The 21,455-nt window shown below is 38.0% G+C and overlaps 1 protein-coding gene across 1 annotated transcript in view; it reads right to left on the bottom strand.

Annotated features, from left to right (window-relative positions):
* VWF (von Willebrand factor) overlaps nucleotides 1–21,455 on the bottom strand; it is a 173,542-nt gene that overhangs the window by 75,014 nt on the left and 77,073 nt on the right. The window contains exons 20-26 of the mRNA XM_026102396.2: nucleotides 20,678–20,838; nucleotides 14,326–14,429; nucleotides 8,102–8,240; nucleotides 6,274–6,408; nucleotides 3,011–3,157; nucleotides 2,177–2,317; nucleotides 533–652 (exon numbers count right to left, since the gene is read on the bottom strand). Of these exons, the coding sequence (XP_025958181.2) occupies nucleotides 533–652; nucleotides 2,177–2,317; nucleotides 3,011–3,157; nucleotides 6,274–6,408; nucleotides 8,102–8,240; nucleotides 14,326–14,429; nucleotides 20,678–20,838 (947 nt within the window). The remainder of the gene's footprint in view (nucleotides 1–532; nucleotides 653–2,176; nucleotides 2,318–3,010; nucleotides 3,158–6,273; nucleotides 6,409–8,101; nucleotides 8,241–14,325; nucleotides 14,430–20,677; nucleotides 20,839–21,455) is intronic.

The raw sequence follows: 21,455 nt of genomic DNA, 5'->3' as shown, positions 1-21,455 counted from the left end.
CCAAGAGTTGAGGTGCCACATGAATCAATGCAACTCTGCTGATGTTAGCAGGAACTCAAATAGGCCAAGTTCGCAAAGTCCTTATGGACCATGTAGTTTACTGTCCCTTAATATTCCCCCTATGCAGTAACTATACATTCTGGGCCTTGTTCGCATACCATCTTGTGCAGCTTTGAAGCTGCAATGTAGAATGCAGTTAGAATGGCACTATGTTAGCTCAGCTGTGAGGTTTAAACAAGGAAAACCTCAACCCTTGTGCATGACTTCATGTACCAGTCTCTGAGGTTTAAGAATAAAATTTCTTTCAAGCACAAGTTACTCTGTAGCATTCCACTAGGAAGTATTCTGCATCTTCCCATGAAGTATCAGCTAATCAGCTACAGGACATAGTCAGAGATGAAACCATCAGTTAGTCAGTCTCCTCTGACACCTGCATGCCATTAATGCAACCAATACTTTTCCCCACAGCTGTCACCAGTATCAGCACAGATCATGCTGAACAGAAGGATGTGAAACATACGACAATACTTACAAGTTTTTTACATTCTTCAAAAAGATCTCCAGACAAAATGCTGCATGAAGTTTCTACCATCACCTGCTTCACTACATTGCCATTGCACAGTGGAGACACCAAGGCTTGTTCCTGGTGGGGCTTAACATGGTAACAGACAAGCATACATTGCATTAGTGCCAAGGTCCTGTCTTCAGGACCTCAGGACTCTTCAGATTGATATAGGAGAACCACAAACACTAGACATTTTTCATGACAAATTTGAATAAAGTTTCAACTTGCCTTACTGCAGGAACGAATCCTGCAATGGCAGAACACAGAATAGAGTAGGTCACCTCCTACATTTTCTCCAGCTCTTCCTTGTATGCTGCAGTTTTAACATAGAGGTATTTTGATGACACTAGGCCACACTGTACCAAACATCCATTCTGAAAAATGATCACTCACAGCTCTCCAGAGAGCCTGTGGGAGTCCTCAGCAGCCAATACCCAAGGCCAACGCTGAACAGAAATGGCTCAGTAGTCTCCCCCTCTCCAATTTAAATTTAGTTAACAACTAAGACCAAGGAGCACAAATAATGGACAAAGTATTTATCACAGAGATATTTTGCAGTGTCTACTCTGTGTCCTATTGCCTATCAAAGTGAAACAAGGAACAGCTAGTCCTCAGTCTTACCCAGCAATCTCACCACTCATTATTGCTACTTCTCCTGTGTTCCAGTCAAGTCATGCCAAAAAAACTGACATTTAGCAGGATAATACTGTGGCTATGTCACACTTGCGCTTAGTTATCAAACTGACCCAAAACATTTCATTTGATCAGAAATAAATGCTTCATTTTATTTTCTGTTAATTTAGTTCTTCTAAGGGAATGTTTCTTTTATTTTCACCTGAAAATTCAGGCAAACTTTCAAGCCAAAAGTTTCAGTTTTATCTGAATAAAACATTTTCTTTTGCAACTGTCAAAACAATGCACTTATTTTTTCAAGTTGTTTCCTTTCATTTTTCAGTTTCAAAATACGTTTGCCAGCAAAAATTTGGCCTGGTCCTTTCAAAACTCTGTATTTGGGCAAAAAGAAGTACATTTGCATGTGTACATGGCTCTTAACTAGTACACTGTGAGATCATTTAATATTAGGGACCAGGTCTTAGATAACACTTTCAGATAGCAGATAACCCTCTCGAAATCAGAGGCACAGCTAGGAGCATGGCAATAAGGTCTTGCATTCCCTGTTGTTTTATTCAGTTGTTCACAAGTGGACAGACTAAGATTTGGGACACAGAATTTTGGATAGAGAAATACAAAATTTTTATGTGAACTCCTCCTGTCTGGAAATTACAACTGCTTTTTTAGATTAAACTCTAAAATTACATTTCCAGTTATATCTGGATTTCTAGCTGGCAAACTTTCTTGGGCTGGCAAACTCTATGAATAGACTCTACCACATAGTTTGGCTATCCTAATTCTCATCTAAAGCCAGGCAGCACAGAGGCCTTAAATAAGCTAAGTTATCTTCTATCAGATTTCAAGAAAGAATATGATCTGGCAAAAATTTGGCATAACAAGTTTGTTTCTCTATTTTTTATCCTCTTCAAAACCCTTTGCCTACTTCTGAGTGACACCATAACCAGTATTAATCAGTTTTCACAGCTCATTCACAATCACCTTTTTGACATCAGCACAGTATGGATTAACTTTCCAAGAATTCCCAAAGTCAATTGGATCTACTTCAAGATGTTCGTTGCTGCTGGTCAAATCATTGTTTTGGATTCCATCAAAATTTCCACACAGACCACACACTTGATCCTTGCAGGGAAAAGAAACAAAAAACACAAATTTTCCATCTGTAGGCTGACTTGGAGTTTTATTAAGTAGTCTTTTTAGCCCAGTGCTTTAATGACACAAGACTTAAAAGCTCAATTATCCCTGCCCTTGCCAAGTTCACTAAAATATACACAGAGAGACTCCAGCTCCTATTCCCATTATGCTTAACTGTCTCAGAGGGAAAGTAGGACCAGTCTGTCTCCAAGGTCTCCGCAAGAAGAAGAACCTGACCAGTATTACCTATTTGCTCTATTTGGTGTGAACCTAAGGAGTCATAAGTTTACCTGTGATCCTGTCTTCCTCCTGAAAATAACTGTTCTATCAGCATCGCCAGCAAATCGGGCTCCTTACATTATTACTCTTCTTGTACACAGAAGAAATTATCTCAATCACTGGTCAAAGGTACACTTACTCTGAGGCACCTTATCATTCCTCTTCTCCATCATAACTCTTTGCCAAAGACCCAGAATTTAGCCCTTACAGCTGAAGAACCAAGGAAAGAAGGCAGTCCAGTACAGCATTATAAAAAAGCCCTTTCATTTTCAAGTAAGTTCCTAATGCTCCTTGGAAATCACTTTGTGCGTCTGCATAGGACATGCTATCCCCCATCCTCCTTCAGGAGACCTGTAAGTGTCTTCTTTAGCGAGAATAGGAAATAAAGCAAAACACACTTACTTTGAAATTTCCTTTTAAAATAACTGAGATTCCCATGGCAAGATTCCAGGTTACACTGATGCTTTTACCCAGTAAGATGATGTAATAACGGCCAGATTTCATGACTTCTAAATCGTTGTCATCTTTAGGAGGTACCTTGATGTTTACCTGAACAAGAAAAACACATTATGCTAGCAACATTGACTCTAAGCCCTATTTCTTGTAGGGCACTTTCCCAATGGGAGATGTGCTCATTAATGGCTATTTTAAAACATGCCATTTGCCAGAAAACAGACGGTTCCTCGACAACATATGGATGCCCCTGAGCACTTGCAAGATTGTTAATATGGTATATGTAAGGGCCTGAGTACAGGCTCATCTCTACTCCAGAAAAGTTGCTGTGAATAAATTATTGCCTTAAAAATAACACTTTTATATAGCAAATTGGGATAAAAGTACAATATGTCAGTCTCATCACATTTCTAGAATTCTGAATGAGGCAATGTCCATCCATTTTGCTCCTAAGATATAACATCCACTCACTACTAACACCGACGCATAAAGAAATGACTGTTAAACAGAAGCAGGGCTGATAAAGAGGATGGAGAGTAGTCAGTTACTGACCAGTTAAATATTCAATCAATGGTTAATTGACTAATTATCTTTTATTTTTCTTCTTATTATTAAGAGACTGCAACAATTCTGTGCTCCTGAGGTAGCAGTGGCAAAAAGTCTGATTAGGTGTATGTCTAACCCAAACTGGGAGAACCACACACATCCCATAGCAAATGCTGGTCTCTGAAGGACCAAAGCCTGATTCTGAAGTCAGGAAATACTTTCTTCCTCAACCAGTTACACCAGCAGGAAAACTTTTGAGAGATTCCTTTTAGTGTCTTTGCATTTTTCCATCACTTTCACTTCCCCTGGGTGCTTTCAAGGCAGTTTTCTACTCATAGGCCTCTTTCTCTTCCCATTTGGCTGCAAATTCACAGGCTCCAGCTTCTAAGAATTTGGGAGATTAATTTAAAAATGTTTTCTTTCATACTGTAATTTTCTTTCAGTAAGAACCCCAATGGGATTATTAACCACATCTTGAGAAAAAGGTCTGGAATGGCTGTTATTTTATTTTAAACACCACTAATGCATTAACTCAAAACTGCTTAATTGCAGAAGAGGCAGATGAAGCCTTTCAATCAGTACAAACAGTGATTAAAGCGAGGGAGAAAGAGGAGCCCAGAAACCATTCATGCACTCCCTAAATTGAGGGAACAATGCTTACTTATCCCACTACTCTTTGACGCTCAATTCAATAAAAGCTTGCCACCCTGATTCAATTCTCTTCATCTCTGGGGTATTATCAGAAGCGTTTATCCCCAGAGAAGACAGCTCACGTTCTTTAATAATCTCCTGAACAGGGCCTTCAATGTCTTCAGGGAAGAATACGTTAAAAGATGCATATTGTAGGAACTGGAAGCCTTTTCATCTTCTTCAATGCTGAATGTGTTACGTATATTGTCGTTTCAAACATAGTTGTTTATCTTCTAAATATCTAAGGTAGTCTCTGTCTTTCCAAACTCAGGCAAGAAACAGAACAGGGCAAGTTTAGCCTAAAATACAGAATTTTTATGTTTATGGATGCTTTTCCCGCAAATCAAGAAGTCATAAAAGTTTGACCTTGCAAAGTGGCAGAATTTAGTTGTTTCAGAAGAGCAAACCTGATTCCCCCCCCCCCTTTTTTTAACATTAGTCATGACTGTCATTCTACCATTTTTATGGCAAAAACAAAACAAGAAAATGAAAAAAACACTGGATTCTCTTACTTCTAAGGAGTGCTGTGGAAAAAGAATGTAGAAAATCATCACTGGGAGAGCATTTGCCAGCAGTCTTTATTTCAGATTGGTTTTCTTTAATCCTTTCCTTTGGTTGCTGTTGTTTCTAAGAAAATCTTCCCTAGCTATTACACCATGTAGTATGCTCACTAAACAGACAGCTAGAAATTCAGTGAAGGTCATGAGGACGGTCCTGTGGTACAGGCCTAATACTTACAAAAGCATATTCTCTCAGGAATCAAACCCCTCTGTTGTTCTCAGTGGGAGTTGCCGGATGCCTAATCTCCTCCTCTTGTCTTTTTTGGCACTTTTTTAGGTGTCCAAATGGAATTATAGCTCTTCAGAAAAATCTGGCTCCTGAAGAAGCCCTCAGACAAATCTGGTTTCTGCTGACTGATCCCTGAACTACTGTTCACCCTCCTTCAAGAAAGGAGTTCTTTAGTAGTAGAAATACAGAACTGGATGAGCAACCAAAATGTCCTATGCTCATTCCTTCAAGAGCCAGAAGTTTGCAGGCTGTCATGCATCATGATCATATGCTCTCAAGACGCACTGCAGAGACATTATTAATAATGGTCATGTTTTACATGTTCCTGTCAAGCACCAGTGGCACACAGTAATTTGCGGGCAATTTGCAGACTATACAAAACCTGTTTCAGCTTTGTCTGTTAACCCAAAAAAAGGCAAATGTTGACTGGTTTCATGTTTCACTGTGAACATTTTTGCAAATGTCTACTCCAGGTGCCAGTCCAGAGCAGAGTACTTCTGAAAGCTGGGAAACTGAAACTCTATAATCCACTGTAGATCTGCAACGTTTGAACACACAGACGGTCTTAATTGTTAAAATGCCCAAGGCAGAGAGCTGAACTCTGCCCTTTGGAAAGCTCTTTGTCATGGAGTGAGATGCAAGGTGAAAGTGACTCTTGGTCCACTCTTGAGTGTTTGTTGATGGGCAAGGGGGAAAAAAGAAGAATCTAGTCATATGGATTTTCTATCTGACACTTTTTAACAAGGGAAAGGATAGCTGATATTCACTTTTGCAATATGAATTTGTTCAGCCATGACTTCTCTTTTTCCAGTGTGCTTACTCTTTCAGATGGCTAAATTCGGTCTGAAGTTTTGCTAGTCAGAGGACAGTCACTTCTTAGGTCTTTCTTACACTTAACCTTGCTTGAAATAGACTTACACCTTCCATGCTGAGAAAGGACGTTCCTCATATGGGCTTGTATTGAACAGCATTCTTCTCTGAGAAAAATTTATTGGCATCAAGTAGAAATACCAAAATGGCATTATGCCTCTGGAAGCAAAATGGCTAATTATAATCCTGCTAATCTCATTTTATGATCTAATTTTCAAGAACCACAGAGCATGAGATAGTTCATCCTTCTTCTTACTAACCAGCCTGAAATCCTAACAGACTCCTTAAAAAGGGGAAAGAAAGAGAAGAGTACGTACATTTCCATTAAACAACTCTATCTCCCCACTTTCAAACAGAATGATAACTCTTTTGGTGCACTTTTCTCCAGTGAAGCCACATCCTTCATTTGAAATAAGAATCCGGAATGTCCCAGAATCATCCTTGCAGAAATCCTATCAGACAAAAATAAACGAAAGAATCATTAATAGGGACATTTGAAAAAACAAATACAGATCTGTGGAGAAAAAGGAAGCCTCATACAATACTCTGCACACTGTGGGGCTGCTAAGATACTTGTTCTCATATTAATTTACTTTGTGCTTAGCACTTATGTTCACATGGTCCAGCCCTTAAGGAATGAGACACGCTCTGCCAGTGTTACACACGTGCATATTTTGCAGGTATTCTTCTGGGGGAGAATTAGTGCTGTTATGGTAGCTGTGATATTGCAAAGATGTATAATGGTCATAGTGTACATAGGAATACACAAATATTTATTCATTTAATGGTAAAAACAATACACTGCATTTCAGATGATAAAATAAAAATATAAATGTAAATGGGTTAGAAAGTAACTTGCTGCACAATCTCGAGCAAAATCTTTATTTTCCCACCTGTACATAATTATAGTAACATCAATCTGTTTCTTGCGGAGAAATTATGTAGGTTAACGTCTCAACTTTTTTTAAAGTCAAATATTTTTGAGATGCATGGAGAGACAACACTACATTTATATGATGATTCATGATGATCAGACCTTTTACCAATTTTAGGTATACACCTTCTAAGAAAAAGACCCCTGCTTCCAATTCTGTGTGTGTATAATTTGAGAAAAACACATCTTACTTTCTTTTTAAGTGTTTCTGTAGTACTGTATGCTATTGTTGACCATGAGATCTTTATAGAAAACTCTCACTTGTGCCAGAACCACCTGTCTTCTAAGGTAACCTAGTTGGTGTCAGGGTGGGAGCATATTTCAAAGACCCACTCAAAGACTGGTTGATCACACATTCCTGCCCAAGAAGAACTGCGCTACATGAAAAGGGTTTGTGGCGAAAACATTTGAGAAGGAGTAGCCCACCCAAGAAACGTGGCACTCTGTAACTGCAGAAGACTGTTGTTATCAATTATCAGTGGATCCATCTACTTTTAGACCAAATTTTCAGAGGAACATTTCTTCTTTTGCACACATCCAAATTGACAGCATGTGTAGCTGACGTCTTAATCTCATTTAGCTCCCTAAACTTCTGGCTGCTCCCAGCAATCACAGGCTGACATTAGTGTACTATGTCTTTATTTCCCCCTACTCTTTGCTGTAAAGAAAACAGATGTTGTCAGTGCACTCCAAGCAGGCTGGTCCAGAAGCCTTTAGAAAAGGTTCACTGAACACTTCTTGTCTCACCCAGGTTGAAGGAAAGAGCTGGTAGTATAGACCTCCTGGGTCTCCATCATTCATTCTGTGAGCCATCACTAGATGAATAAATGACCAAAGAGGCTAATGCAGAGCCAAGAAAACTTGACTTAGGGTACCTAAAATTCATCGTTAGATATGAGATTCAGACAGCTTCTCTCTATACCATGCTACACTCAAATTTACAGCTGTCTGCTAGACACAACACAAGCTAACTCACCTCTCTAGAACACAATGCAATCTTTACATTTCTCTAGGTATCTTTTAATCCACTACTAAGCTCTGCTCTCCTCTGCCATATATATGATTTAGTGATTAAGAACATTTTACTGTGACTCATCTAAATGTCAGACATCTCTCCTGGTTTAATACATCTTATATATTATCAAACAGCTCAAACATTCGACATACTTTTTCAAAATAACTTGGTATTGTGCAACAGCTTTCATTCTTACCTGAACTAATACATACTGACAGTCTCCTGGAAACTTGTATTTCAATCCATCAAATGTCAAATAATGAGCTGTACCAATAACAGAGCAGGTGGCATCACATGTATTTTTGGTGCATTCCCATTTTCGACCACGGCACACGCTGTAACAGAGAAAACAAATCAGTGACGGTTATTGTTATTTCTAATGTAACTAATACCAAGAGAAGGCAAGGTGCTTTAAACACGGAGAAGTAACAACAATTTCTGCCTCCATGTGCTCATGATCTGAAGACTCCAAAAGACACAGAATGAGTAGTGATAAGCTATTATTTTGTATCCTACAGCATCAACTTGTCAGAGCTTTTGCTCATACTTGGTATACACTGGTAACATGTTCAGCAGTACTCAAGGATTTGGGGGTCCTTAGCTTAAGGTATTTTAAAGGGCTCAGTACTTCAGCATATCGTGTGTTCAGCACTTTATGAAGATGGAACCATTTTCAAGTTCTTCAGTCAAGCACTCAAAAATAAAGGCACCTAACCCAGTAAATAATTAGGGAAAAACTGGCTTTTTAATCTTCATAGATTTGTACAGCTTAAGGACAGAAGAGGCCTTTTGATCTTCTAGCCTACTTGCCTAGGAGCCATGGGTCACCTCTCTTCTGAGTCCAAGAGTTTGAGACTGACTACAGTATATCTTCAATCAAGATATCAGAGCTCATGCAAAGGAGACTTCAGTATTCTGGATTAGATAGAAGACCAGAGACCAAGTTTTCTGAGCAAACAGTGGCAGCAATTAAACTCTGTGGTAAAAATGGGCACGGATTTATTTAATGATGCAAATTCCTAGCTGAAAGAAGGTTTGATTTTAAGTGCAAAAGGCTGATATTTCAGTTTGATTTTCTTTACTATCACCTCTCTTTAAAACTGATATTAGGTGAGGTGTCTATGATCCATAAACAATAAGAAGTACATACTACAAGTCTGTATGAACAGAATGACTTTCTTTGCCTTTATCTGATATTTTTAATGGAAGCAACGATATCAAAAACTAGCTCATTTCTGGAACACCAGCTCTCCTGCAGGAAATGGAAATTTCTATAGCAGATGCATAACTGTATGACATTGATTAAAAATAATGATAAATAAGAAGGGCAATAACAACATCCAGGCACTGTTATGACAGAACAAGATTTTATTCTGTATCGTGTATTTCAAATGCAGAGTAACTTAACTATGTCTCTAACATTTTTCTTGATTTGCTTAAGCGCAAGCCTGGCATTAAGAACTAAATATACACCCCAACAACAATTTGCCTAGTACACCCTCTTAGCACATTAAAAAAAAAAAAGATTAAAGAAAAAGAATTAAAAAAAAAGATTAAAAAAAAACAGTCTAAGTTCTCCAAGCACAAACAAAAAAGGAAAAACCTTGATGTAAATTCTTCCTGGTGATTGTTTTGGAGTTTGTTTATTGCTTTTGGATTGGGTGATTTTTTTTTTTATTTTTATTTTTTAGCTTGTAGCAATCTACCAGTTGACAGTCCATGTATTTCCAGATATACATTCACAGGTCAACTAATGGAAGAAAAATCATGGTCCAACAGTCAAATCATCTAATTCCCCAGGTGAAATTTGATTTGACTCTTGTTCTCCCCTTTTCCCTAGGCCTAGATCAGGAAGTAATGTACAGGAGACGAAATAGGAGCATTGTTCCCCTGCATGTCTTAAACTCAGCTGTTGGCTACAGGTCTGTGAGGAATCTCTGCAGTTTTCTGTGCTGCTATTCATCCTCAGACATGTGCCCTGAACATCTTTTCCATGTTTAGGCTTGAGAATGTGTTCTTACAGGGCTCCACACCTGGGCTGCTAGACTTCTTCCCCGACAGATTTCCGTAACTACCATGGATCAGGTGACAACCTCATTCATTAACTTAAATTAACATACATTAGCATTGGATGCATAAATCCAAATATTGCATTAAGAGGGTAGAAATATGTTTCCCTTTCTCTTACAGGCTACATACAAGAATAAACATGCTTTTTGAACTTCCCTATTACAAAAAAAAAAAAAAAAAAAAAAAAAGAAGGCAGCCTGGAGACAGCCTGCTGGAGTATTTCATAATACTATTAGTATTTTATTGTGGATATCCTGCTCTGCTCAGAATATGCATTTACAAAACACTTTTATTACCCTCTAAGGACCATTACAGGTTAAATATGAAGCATAATATCACTGACCCTGTTTTTATTTGCAGTACTGTCCCTTTTTCCTCACAGGAAGCCAAAATAGTAGTAGATTTAATATCTAACTGATGCCACAGGACATCTGTTTACTCTGTTTACCCTAGCGACCAACTTTGGGACCAAGTAACCAGGACTGTAATTCAATCTGCCCAGTGGCTTTCGTTCAGTTTACATACTTAAGTATAATACCACCCTTTTCCAAAGAGGTCTCTCCGTTCTTAAATGAGTTTCATTCTTAATGGTAGCTTACCTGACCTAGTAATTGGAGACCTTACTTCATAGTCTGACAAAAATACATATATGGATAGATACATTTCTTCTTTTCTACATAGGTACCCATGTACACCCACCCTCCGAGGACTGCCCTAAGCTACAAGATAGTGTCCTGGCAGCTCTACTGTAGTAGTCAGACTAGAGCATCCACCCTACAGGGGGATTCACATTTGGCTACACAAGAATATGATTCCAACCTAAATCGCTCAGCTTTCATGACAAGAGCAGTGACACAAGCCTTCCTGACATGCAAAGCAAAGTAAGATGCTACCTTGGTTTTTCAGGGGTAGGGAATTCTGAGGAGAAATCAGACTCAGAACTGGTTTTAGGGCTTTGATATCATTATATTCCCACTGCTCTAATAGCCCAACTGCACTGTTATTACAAAAACAGTGATGTTGAAAGGGACAGCTTGGGGAGGGGTTTGCTTTTACTCGTTCTTTTGCACTTATTTTGCCTTTATACACATGGTGACCTGCTTCCTAGTGGATATTCAAAATGCAAAGAAAGCTAATTCTCTTATACTGGTGCAACTCCATTGATTTCAGTGTAATTATACCAGAGACAGAAGAAGAAATATTATGGCTCTTAGCACATGAAAACAACCATATTCAATGTCAAACATTATTAAATTTCTAAGAGTTTCCATGAACACCTGTATCTTTTTGGTGCTGCAATATGTAATAACCTACATAATATATGGTACAGTTACGAGTAAGTGTCAAGGAGGTAAATACCATTATCCTCATGTTAAATTAAAGAAAATTGAGGAACAAAGATCAGAAGAGAATTCAGAACGGTCACCTAGGCCTCTTGTTCTTTGAAACAGATTACCAGGAGGCCTACAATCCTTGCTGCAGAAGCTGGAGATGTTAAAGGGAATCTTTTCTTTGGCATCCACAGGCTCTTGATCAGTAAAATAAATTGATTTGTTAACTAGCAAGAGACTGAGCAAATAAAATTTAAAAAAAAGGACAATGAAGCAGAAATTCTCCTCAATCTTTTGTCTGTTGTTTATTTTTTTCTGTTAGAATAGCTTCTGACACAATATCTAATAACCTAATATAATGGTAATAATCTAATAAGCAATAGCTTGCCTGAGGTCAGCATAGCATTCAGCTAAATGCTATATGAGTGCAGATGGATAACATCACTGCTCCAAGGATTTTCTAATCAAAACATACCTCCTCTATAAGGGCAGGAAAGGAGAATTCTACCTTTATTTTACAGATGTGAAAATGGAGAGACAAAGAACCTGAAGTATTTTCCCAAGATCACATTGCTAACCCATAGCAAAAGTGGGTACTGAACTGTGTTCCCTACTGTCCCAATGTAATACCTTAACCCAGAAGTAATCATCATTTAGTTTTGATAACACTTCATAGCATAATAAGTATTGTGCAATACATTTTGTTAAAAGAATGACATTTCAGTAACATGAAACCTCGTGCAGCATTTGCTATTAAAACTCTGTTAATAGCAAGACCAAGATTTTGTGTATGTGTGCATGGACAGATTATAAAGTATGTGGTTTAGCAAATTTCTGCTGTGTACTGCTTCATAAGTGTTATTCCAAAATTTTCACTGAACTCTACAATGAATTCCCAATACATAGCATAACAAAAGTTTTGCCACTAACTTAGATTTGGAGACTTTCCGCTGTTCATGAATTAGGGTCTCCCATATGTCAAGATGAATGTAAATGCCAAATCTGACACCTCTGGCTCATATATTGTGTTTGCAGGTGTTCACATCTGGCTAAGAACAAGTGAGAATGAGAACTCCTTTAACAGCAGTACAAAAAGCGAAAACAAAAGAAAAGGAAGATCTGACCTCCAAAACGCTGTCTCTCAATTCCTATTAATTCTCAAAGCAATAGTAATTTCCTATATCACTCTCTAAATGACATTTGACTTGATATTTGCTGAGAACTATCATGAAGCTTTTTAAACCCACATAGTTCAAACAGCTCTATTGCCATTTTGAAAGGACGCTGCTTTCCAATTTTACCTTCATATTCAAGAAAAATACCTAAAATAAGATAAAAGGCTTCTTACTAAAGAGAAAAAACACAATTCCTATGATTTCCTAGACCTTGATATTGAAGAAAATTCTGTGCATAAGAGGAAACGTCACTTACAATGGCATTGCCAAAAACAAAAGGGCAGTTACTAGAATGAAGCAATGTGGCTATAACTACTTTAAGATTTAAAATTTTAAGAATGACTGACATTAAAAAGACTGTGTATGGTAATTGTGAAGAACATCTTCTTACAAATCTTTCAAAGTTCACAACAGTGTATTGTTATTGCCTCAATAAAGTTATTAGCGTGTCTGCTTTCTGGCTGAGTCAGTTCTACCCAGATGCAATGTAAGCAGGTTGTAGTATATGCATCTATATAAAACCTCAACTTCTCCATCTTCTTCCCTTGAAACCTATCTTTCCCAGGTCTAATTGTAACATGTCATTCACAATGAAATAAGTAGCTGCAGATTAAAAAAAATAAAATACTGGAAGGTCAATATTGCCATATAAGACCATAAAACCTGATATTCAAATCTAACTTATGCTAGTTAGAAGCAGTCCCAGTAATTTAAAAATATGGCATTTAAAAATTAATGTTGCTCTAAGATCCATGCATAAAACACAAAAATGTTTTTTATGGTATCGATTCTCTGATCTGATTCCATTCAGACATACAGAGCACCATGCAATCAGTGCTCCTAGAGGTGCTAGAGTTGAGAAGTGAAATGGCTTGCGTAAAGCTTATGAGAGAACCTGAAGTCTAAGTCCAAACAGAAGATAGTTTCTGCATCGCTGACAAGTGGATGACCTACATCTTGGTCATTTAATCCAGAACCCTGCAGGTGGTGGCACCCTTCCGAACAGAAGCAAAAGTGCAGAGCAAAGCACCTCTCCAAGACAGTGAATGTGATGTACATGCAAGAACCAAGAATTGCCCAGCAGCCAAATCTCCTAACCCTACACAAGGTTGTGGTGAGGTTTTCCCTCCATGCAAATGTCACAGCCAAGAACTTTTTCTTCTGAATCTACAAACTCTTGCTAAAGAGCCAAGTAGGAGACAGAGGGAGATGTGTAAAAGACAGGCAGTATTCATTCTGTTTTTCTAGGAGGACATCACCAACTCCCCCCTTTTCTTTGGAGAGATGTATGGGCAGAGCATACATTTAAGATACAGGAGTTCAGGTTCAGGTTCAACTCCCTTTTCTGCCTGAGGGGACTGAAACTCCTCTGATGTTTTCCTGGAGAGTTTCTGTCATATTATAGTTGGCAGATCACAATCCTTCTGCCAATGCAAGCTTCCAGCTAAAAAGAACTAATTTAAAGGACCTCAAAAGGCAAACGAGGGGAAGCATGACACCAGAGCTTGGTGTCCAAAATGCAGGCTCTGTTCCTCCCACCCCAGAGTACCTCCTGTACTATTATCTTGGGTTGCAAAGTCACAGAGCAACTCCACTAGCTAGTGGCTACAGGGGTCATTCACAGACACATGGACTACCTACCTGTAAGGTACCAAGTACATTTTGACAAACACTGCACTGCTCTTTATGCCACATGTGAAAGGAAGATGATGGTCTGTGCAATTTGCATGTTATGACATTAAATCCCTGACTTTCTATTGAGAGAGATCTATTAAGCATGCAATTATTATATTTTTTAGAATCGTGTTAACTGCCTAGAGAAAAATACAGTGTAAGTAGCTCACCAGGTGTTACAATCATTAGTCACCATCTCTCCCTTGGCATATTCTCTTCCATTGTGAAAACATGGGCATCTCTCAGGAGAAACACACTTGTTTTCATGTCGCACCTAAACGAAAGACACATTTCATCAGCACATTGGCCTGTTGGTATGTACCAGTGCACAGGAGAATACACACAAGAAAATATGGATAAAGGAAAGGGTAAAAGATAGTCTGCAGTAAGAAAGGTGCAGCATTGTTAATATTTTTTGCCATTAATATAAATGGAACTATGGGTACACAGCCTTATTTCAGGGACTGAACACCAGCTTAAGCTGCTGGGAGAAACCTAGGAGAAAGTTTAGATTATAAAAGAACTTCATGATGAGAAAGTTCAATTTGACCAAAAACAGGATGTGGTGAAGAGAAAATAAGTTAACCTGAATACAGAGAGTAGGTGAATAGGACCTGTTTTGCACCCAGAGCAAACTGAAGCATGGCCAAGCAGAAGAGCAGCCAGAGGCAGAGATCAGCTAGATTAACAACTGAAAGACAAATACTGAAGAGAGATGAGAAGCAGCAGAACCAAAAGAAACCAAGCAGAAATGAAGATTTTGTTATTACAGTCCTTGTCACCCAAAAAAAAAGCCCAATGTCCTGTCAACCTGCCTCTGAAAATTGTAGTAATCACTCACGTTCTTTCAAATGCCTACTTATTACATAGAAGGCAGGATAAATTCACTTGAGACATTATTACACCCACTAGTAGATTTTGTCACTGGGAAATAGGTCATTATGCTCTAGCTACAATTTACCTTTTTCAGTTTTACCCTTAGTTTCTTTTTGTACAACAAGCAGCTATTTCTCCCACTTAAAAAAAAAATCAATGTTTTTAGACTACTCAGTCTTTTCCATTCCTTTTATCTGATTTGATGCCCAGTATTAGAGAGTCTAACAAAACCAAGTTTGGCTTTGCTGTTTTTCACTTGGATGTAGCTCTGCAAAGCCAGGAGTATGTTTAGCTCTTGATTCATGATATACTGAAATAGAAACCCACACACACCCTCTCTTTTAAAAATCACAAAATATCACCTTCCCGCTTTAAACTCTTTCAGTAAAATCATTAAAATTGTTTCTTTTTTACCATTGGGCCAAGAAGATTAATGCTCCATGCCATGCCAGGTTAATAAAGTAGAATAGCTCCATCTTTTCCTAGAGGAACCTAGAACTGCCACAGGGAACTACTAATAAAAAAAATTTCACAGTCTAGAGACCCTTCATCCATATGCAGCTCCATATACTCTGTGACTTATGGACAGCTATATTATGCCAAATAAACTCATGCTGATAGAAGCAGGATGGAAAAAAAGAAATACTGTTCTAGGTGGTTGAACTGGGGTTCTACCTCAGACGTAGTCTCCACAAAAGACAGGGAGAAAACAGGACAGAGACCATCTGTGGGCCTTTTCAAAGGGTGCTTAATTTCTTGCTTCCTTCCTGGTGGTGTGCAGGAAAAAGCAATACATGACTTCACATTCATGGCTACATTTCTGAATTTCTCCATAGTGAGCAGCAATGCTGTTCACAATAGACTTGAGTGCTAGCCTCTGGATACAAAATTTGGGATTAAGCTTGTGGCCAGCAAAAGGCCTATTAGCACCTCTTCTGCTTGCTCCCTCACACATCCATACAAAGCTAGTTACAGCCTATCATCAGCTCTACAAGCTGGACAAAATGGTATTTTTTCCATCACACATGTAGCCACCACTGAAGTTATAATGCAACAACTGTTAATTCATTGACAAAGAGAGAAGATTATCTCACTGTCAACAGAGGCTTAAATTCTCATTCTATTCCTCCTAATAAGCCTGAGGGCTTCAACAGAAAGTCAAAGTTATTAAAGAGTAAGGGATTAAGAAGTAAAGTAAATGGGTAAGAGTAGAACCCAATAGCACATATATTTTACTAAAACAACATTGCACAGTTTCTGTGAAGACAAAGGCAAGTCAAAATCATGTTAGGATAGACCAATCAAAACGTGGGGTTTTAAGTGTGACTTTTCTTTCTCATGTTAGCAGTAAAATCATGCCTGGAACAACATTAGCTCTAGTTTACTGTGTGAAGTCTTATCCCAGGGCAGACCCATGTACCAGGAAGCTGGTACCCACCTCCTCTTGAAGATTCTGTCATGTTGTTAAATCAGAACAAGCCTAAACTAAAGAGTATACAATGGAGCTAGCAAGAAAACCAAAACAGCATCCTATTAAGTTCTTGGTGAAAAAGGTTTGGAAGAAAAACCCCTTCCAAATTTTTCTGATTAAGATGTTTAGGTTTTTCATTTTTTTTTACCTAACATTTCAAAATCAGAAATTGTTTCATTTGAGCAGCCAGAATACAATAGAATGTTTTATTTCAATTTTAAAATCATAATTTTGCTTCATTTTTTGGAAACTGAAAAATCTTCATTTTCCAGTTTTGGAGTGTCTGGATTTGGGGCTTTCTGTTTGTTCTGCTCCTCTTTTTCCCCAGAAAGGTGGTTAACACTCCCTTTGTATATTTATTAATATTTTGCAATGGGAAAAACCTGGAGTGCACCAACATAATCTGAGAAAGCATATATTTCCTCACACTTCTGCACATGTTTTGATTTATCTTTTCTGCACTGCAAAAGAGTGACAAGTATGGAGAATTTCCCACCTTCCAGATGATCAAAGTCAGAAAGAGAAGAATTACTTTTCAGGACACATTGAATATTTTTATTTTCACGAAATCAAACCAACATAAAATATTAAGTCAAGATGAACTGAAAATAACTTATTTCTCAGTTGAAAGAAAACAGTTTTCTTTTGCATTTTCTGATTGGGGAAATAAAAAAAAATAATTGGCAGTTTCTCACCCCTACAAATTTTCCAGTTCAATGAAAACACATTTGCTGGTGGAGCTACCTGAGACTACGAATTTAGCCAGCTCTAGGATGCTGTTCATGAACAACCCTTAATTATATTCTTTTTATTTTTTTCAGATATGCTATTTAAAATCAGCAGTCAATGTGTGTGTACAGATTTTAGGCTATGGATTGTTCTGTTTAGGATGTATAACTCAACAAAGTCATCTGCAAATATGTCTTTACGTATGCAGGGACAACACTGCATTAATTATATGTTAACTGCTACATATACTTGCTAATTGTACTGGAGAATTGTTTATGTAAACTATACAGCTTTGACTGTGTTTCCTGATTGTAAAACAATTTTATAGAAGCAAGGAGATTCATTCTTTCACTAATGAATTATCCATGAGCATTTATAATTTGCCCATTCCAGCCAGAGAAAAAAAAGATCTTCAGTAAAATGCCAAGGCTATTTCCAGGGTTATGATACACACAACTATTTATTCACATAAATGTTCACTAAGCTGTTACTTCCCACAGACATTCCTACAAACAGTAGTTCACCTCTGCGGGTGCTTGTAAATTAAACAGGATTACAGAATACCAACAAGAGAGGCTGATACATCTGACTGGTCAAAGTAATAGTAATACCTTTTTCCAGTCCCTTTATTGCTCAGTTCTGTTGGTACAAGTCTGGAAAACACGCAATTCATGACTTCATGGCTCCCCTCCTCAGTGTGCCAAGAGAGTCTTTAAGGCACAGAGAAGCAGGATGGAAAGGAGAACTTGGTCACCGCTCCAAATCCTTCCACCTTTGGCAACTGTTACTGTGAGCACAAAGACTTGTTGCAGAATGCAAAACTCAGGAGAAAGTCTCCCCCGAATGATACCAACTGGACCTTTGATTAGGTATTGGTGAGGAAAGGGAAAACTGCTCTTTGACAGCAAGCTGGCTTCTTCCACGGAGCCAAACTCCAGGAGTCTAATGCGTGGCAGAGAGCATTGACAAAATGAGAGCATGGAATTTGATACTGTCTTTGTATGCTGATGGTTACAATAAACTAGTCTTTATATACTGGCTCATTCCATTGTGGCTTTGAGAAATGTAAGTCTTGTAATTTTTCTTCCCTGCCACAAGGGAAGCAAGCAAGCGAACAAGCAATTACAGACTGAATTTCCTGGAAGATTGAACTATACTGTCATCTAGTGGACAAAGGTACTTATTTTACCAGGTTTTAAGAATTGGGCCCAATTCTTCTATACAAAAATCTTACAAGCCATCTTGCTGAATCCAGTGGCACGTTTCACATGGCTCCAGAATCAACTGCAATTTCTAATTCCAAAATGACAAGGGATGTTTCTTCTTCAAACAATTGTTGCATAAAATTCCTGCAAGAATAGTTCAGATCTACTGAAAAGGAACATGAAATTCTGTATTAAAGCTGAAGGTAAACTACTAGGAAGTTGAAATGTCTTTTTCTAACAAGCAGTTGTCAGAATTTGTTTTATGTGAATATTCCCACAGTGTACTATTACCAAATCTTGGAACTGAATCCAAACCTCAGGCCCTTTGAACAGATCAAAGAGGTCCAGATGATTATGATTAGAATCAGAGAAAGGCATATTTGCACTGAAGGTTATTCACAAAGGTATTTGAAAACTGAAATCTGAAAAGTAGTAACAATTGTTTATAAACAACAACTGTGGTGAAAGTTTTCTCAATGTTGATATGAATGTGTTCAAATTCTGTTCTGTATTTCCACTGGGGATCTACAGGACACTTTGCAAGTCTAAGCTTTTGTCTGCTGATGACATTTTATTATGGAACGGCATCTATTTAGATAAGTGTCTATTTACCAGCAAAATATGCTAGCAATGTTCCAAAAACGTATGAATACCAATGCTAGAAATTACTGTTAAGAAACTTCTATTTTGATTTCTAGTAAGACAATGAAATGAATTTCAAGGAAGAAAACAACTCTATTCATACAGAAGAGAGGAAAAAAACCCACATCTTTATAAAAACATATCCTTCAGAAGTTATTTGCTTTTTTAGATGGACTTTAAACCAGTGGATGAAGTCAATTCACCTGAGCTGAAGCCCAAACATAAACACACATCTCTAGATGTGTGTCCTAGAAATGATTATCAAAATAGAAATAATAACCATTTCCTGACTAACAGTAAATGTCCAGTATATATTAATGTGATCCTGAACTTTGATCAGGTGTAAAAGGGTAAAAAATTAAAGAAATCATTTCCATTTCTAGCCTTCCTAGGTTGCAGCATTTGAAAACCTCTTCATTTACTGTATGCCCCTCTGAGTAAGAAAACTACACCAGCAAATCTGTAAGAGCCATGAGAATCTAATAAAAATTCATAATTGTAAGATATTTTACATCTCAAATAAAATAAAGATGCAACCTCAACTCTCTTCCAGCATCCACCAGATATTTTGATCTGAATTTCCTGCATAAGGCATTACAAACTTTCTTATTCCAGCAGTTTTACTGGGCAGAGGACTTGAAATCACCATTTACTTAACTTTAAAAAGAACATACTATGTCATCCACCCCTATCCTACTCACACACTGTCTGGAACTACCCCACCCATGGCAGGTGTAATCCTATGCACAATTCTTCACCCGTCCAAATAGTTTTGTACAGGCCTAAACACTGACCCTTTCCTATTGCTTAAAAAAAAAAAAAAAAAAAAAAACACTGCGGCAGTCATCCATTTTCTGTTCTGCTCTGTCTGCTTTTTATCAGGGTTCTGAATTGATAATCCATTCATGGTCACCAGCTTAGAAAATGATTTCTTTAAAATTACCAAAAGCAGTGATTATATTTTAGGGTTGTGGGAGGACATACTCCTGGAGCCCAGAAAGCATCCCACTAACGAAAAGAACATGCTGAGCACACCATCCCCAACTCTGGGTCACTCTTTGGCATCACCTTGGCAAGTTTCATGTCCCCCCTTTCTTCCCACAGGGAGCTGCCAGTTTGGTACATGGCACAGGAAGGCAGCAGCAGAGATGGAGAATTGACAAGGGAGCAAGCAGGACAGCAGCAGACAACTGGGATCAGCAGGAGGGTTTGGCTGGATGCATGTTAGTATTCAGAGTATGGGTGTACTTCTGTCTCTCTCTTTCTGACTGGGGAAGTTCAGCAAGACTGAGGAGTTTGGAAGAGAGTTGAAGAAGGATATAAATTGGTCAAAAAAAGAAAGTGGAGGTTTTTTTCTATTTGGTTATGAATTGTCATTATGAGCCAAACTTCATCTTCTATGCAGATACAGTATATAGAGGGAAAGGGCTCCTATTCTAATATATATACTTTAAACCAGCCAAAATTTGACAGAGATTGACAGAGACAGTCATTGAGGAATTCTTCACAACCACATATTTTGAAACTGCAAGAAGACTGCAACAAAGACAAGAAAACAAAGAGGATCTGCTTCTGTTTGTTGTAGTTAAGTTTGCTTACCATCCCTTTTGGACAGAGGCACCCAGATATGCAGCCATGGCTGACACACTCTAAGTCATAGTTCTGGCAAGTCTTGGCACACTCCAACCCTTCAGCTCTTGGGTTGTTTGCAGGACAGATAAATTTTTCCATGGGTGCTCTGCATGTCAAGCTCCTTTTTACTTTAAATACAAATTTACAAAAAATTGTAATTAGAACCCAAGTTTCATTAGCATGGTATTTTTCTAAAGGAAGGATCAACTTTTTCATTAGAAAAAATGATTTAGGATATAGAATGGAGCAACTGCACTATATTACTATGTGTGACATTGTAAAGGTAATAGAGCCCCTCTCCCCACAATGTGACCTCAGCTAGGTTAGCATAAAAAGAATATGTTCCAATATAGAAACAAAATGAGCTCTTCTAGGGTAAATACCCTTCTACCAATATAAACAGCTCTGTTCCAGGTTGTATTAAAGCTACAAAAAGCAGTCAAAGGGTTAGTCTAAATCCTTAGCATGAAACACGTTCCAATCTGTGGGCAGTGTACATGAACAATCGCAGCACAAAGCAGACATTCTGAGAAGCAACAGCATCATATATTATTGTATTTGGCCCAACTTCCACCACTAGGTATAACTATAATGGTGGCTGCTAATAACAACACCCTTAGCCTAAATGGTTATAAAGTTTTCAAACTCTGAGATTTCAATTTCTGATAGAAGATCAGAATTTTCCAAGCAAATCTAGGCTATTATTTCAATTTATGCCAGCAATATGCTTCTCTTAGGCTCTCTA

The sequence above is a fragment of the Dromaius novaehollandiae genome, chromosome 1, assembly GCF_036370855.1.
Source record: "Dromaius novaehollandiae isolate bDroNov1 chromosome 1, bDroNov1.hap1, whole genome shotgun sequence".
Classification (NCBI taxonomy): Eukaryota; Metazoa; Chordata; class Aves; order Casuariiformes; family Dromaiidae; genus Dromaius; species Dromaius novaehollandiae.
This window is presented reverse-complemented; position numbering and strand designations above follow the sequence as displayed.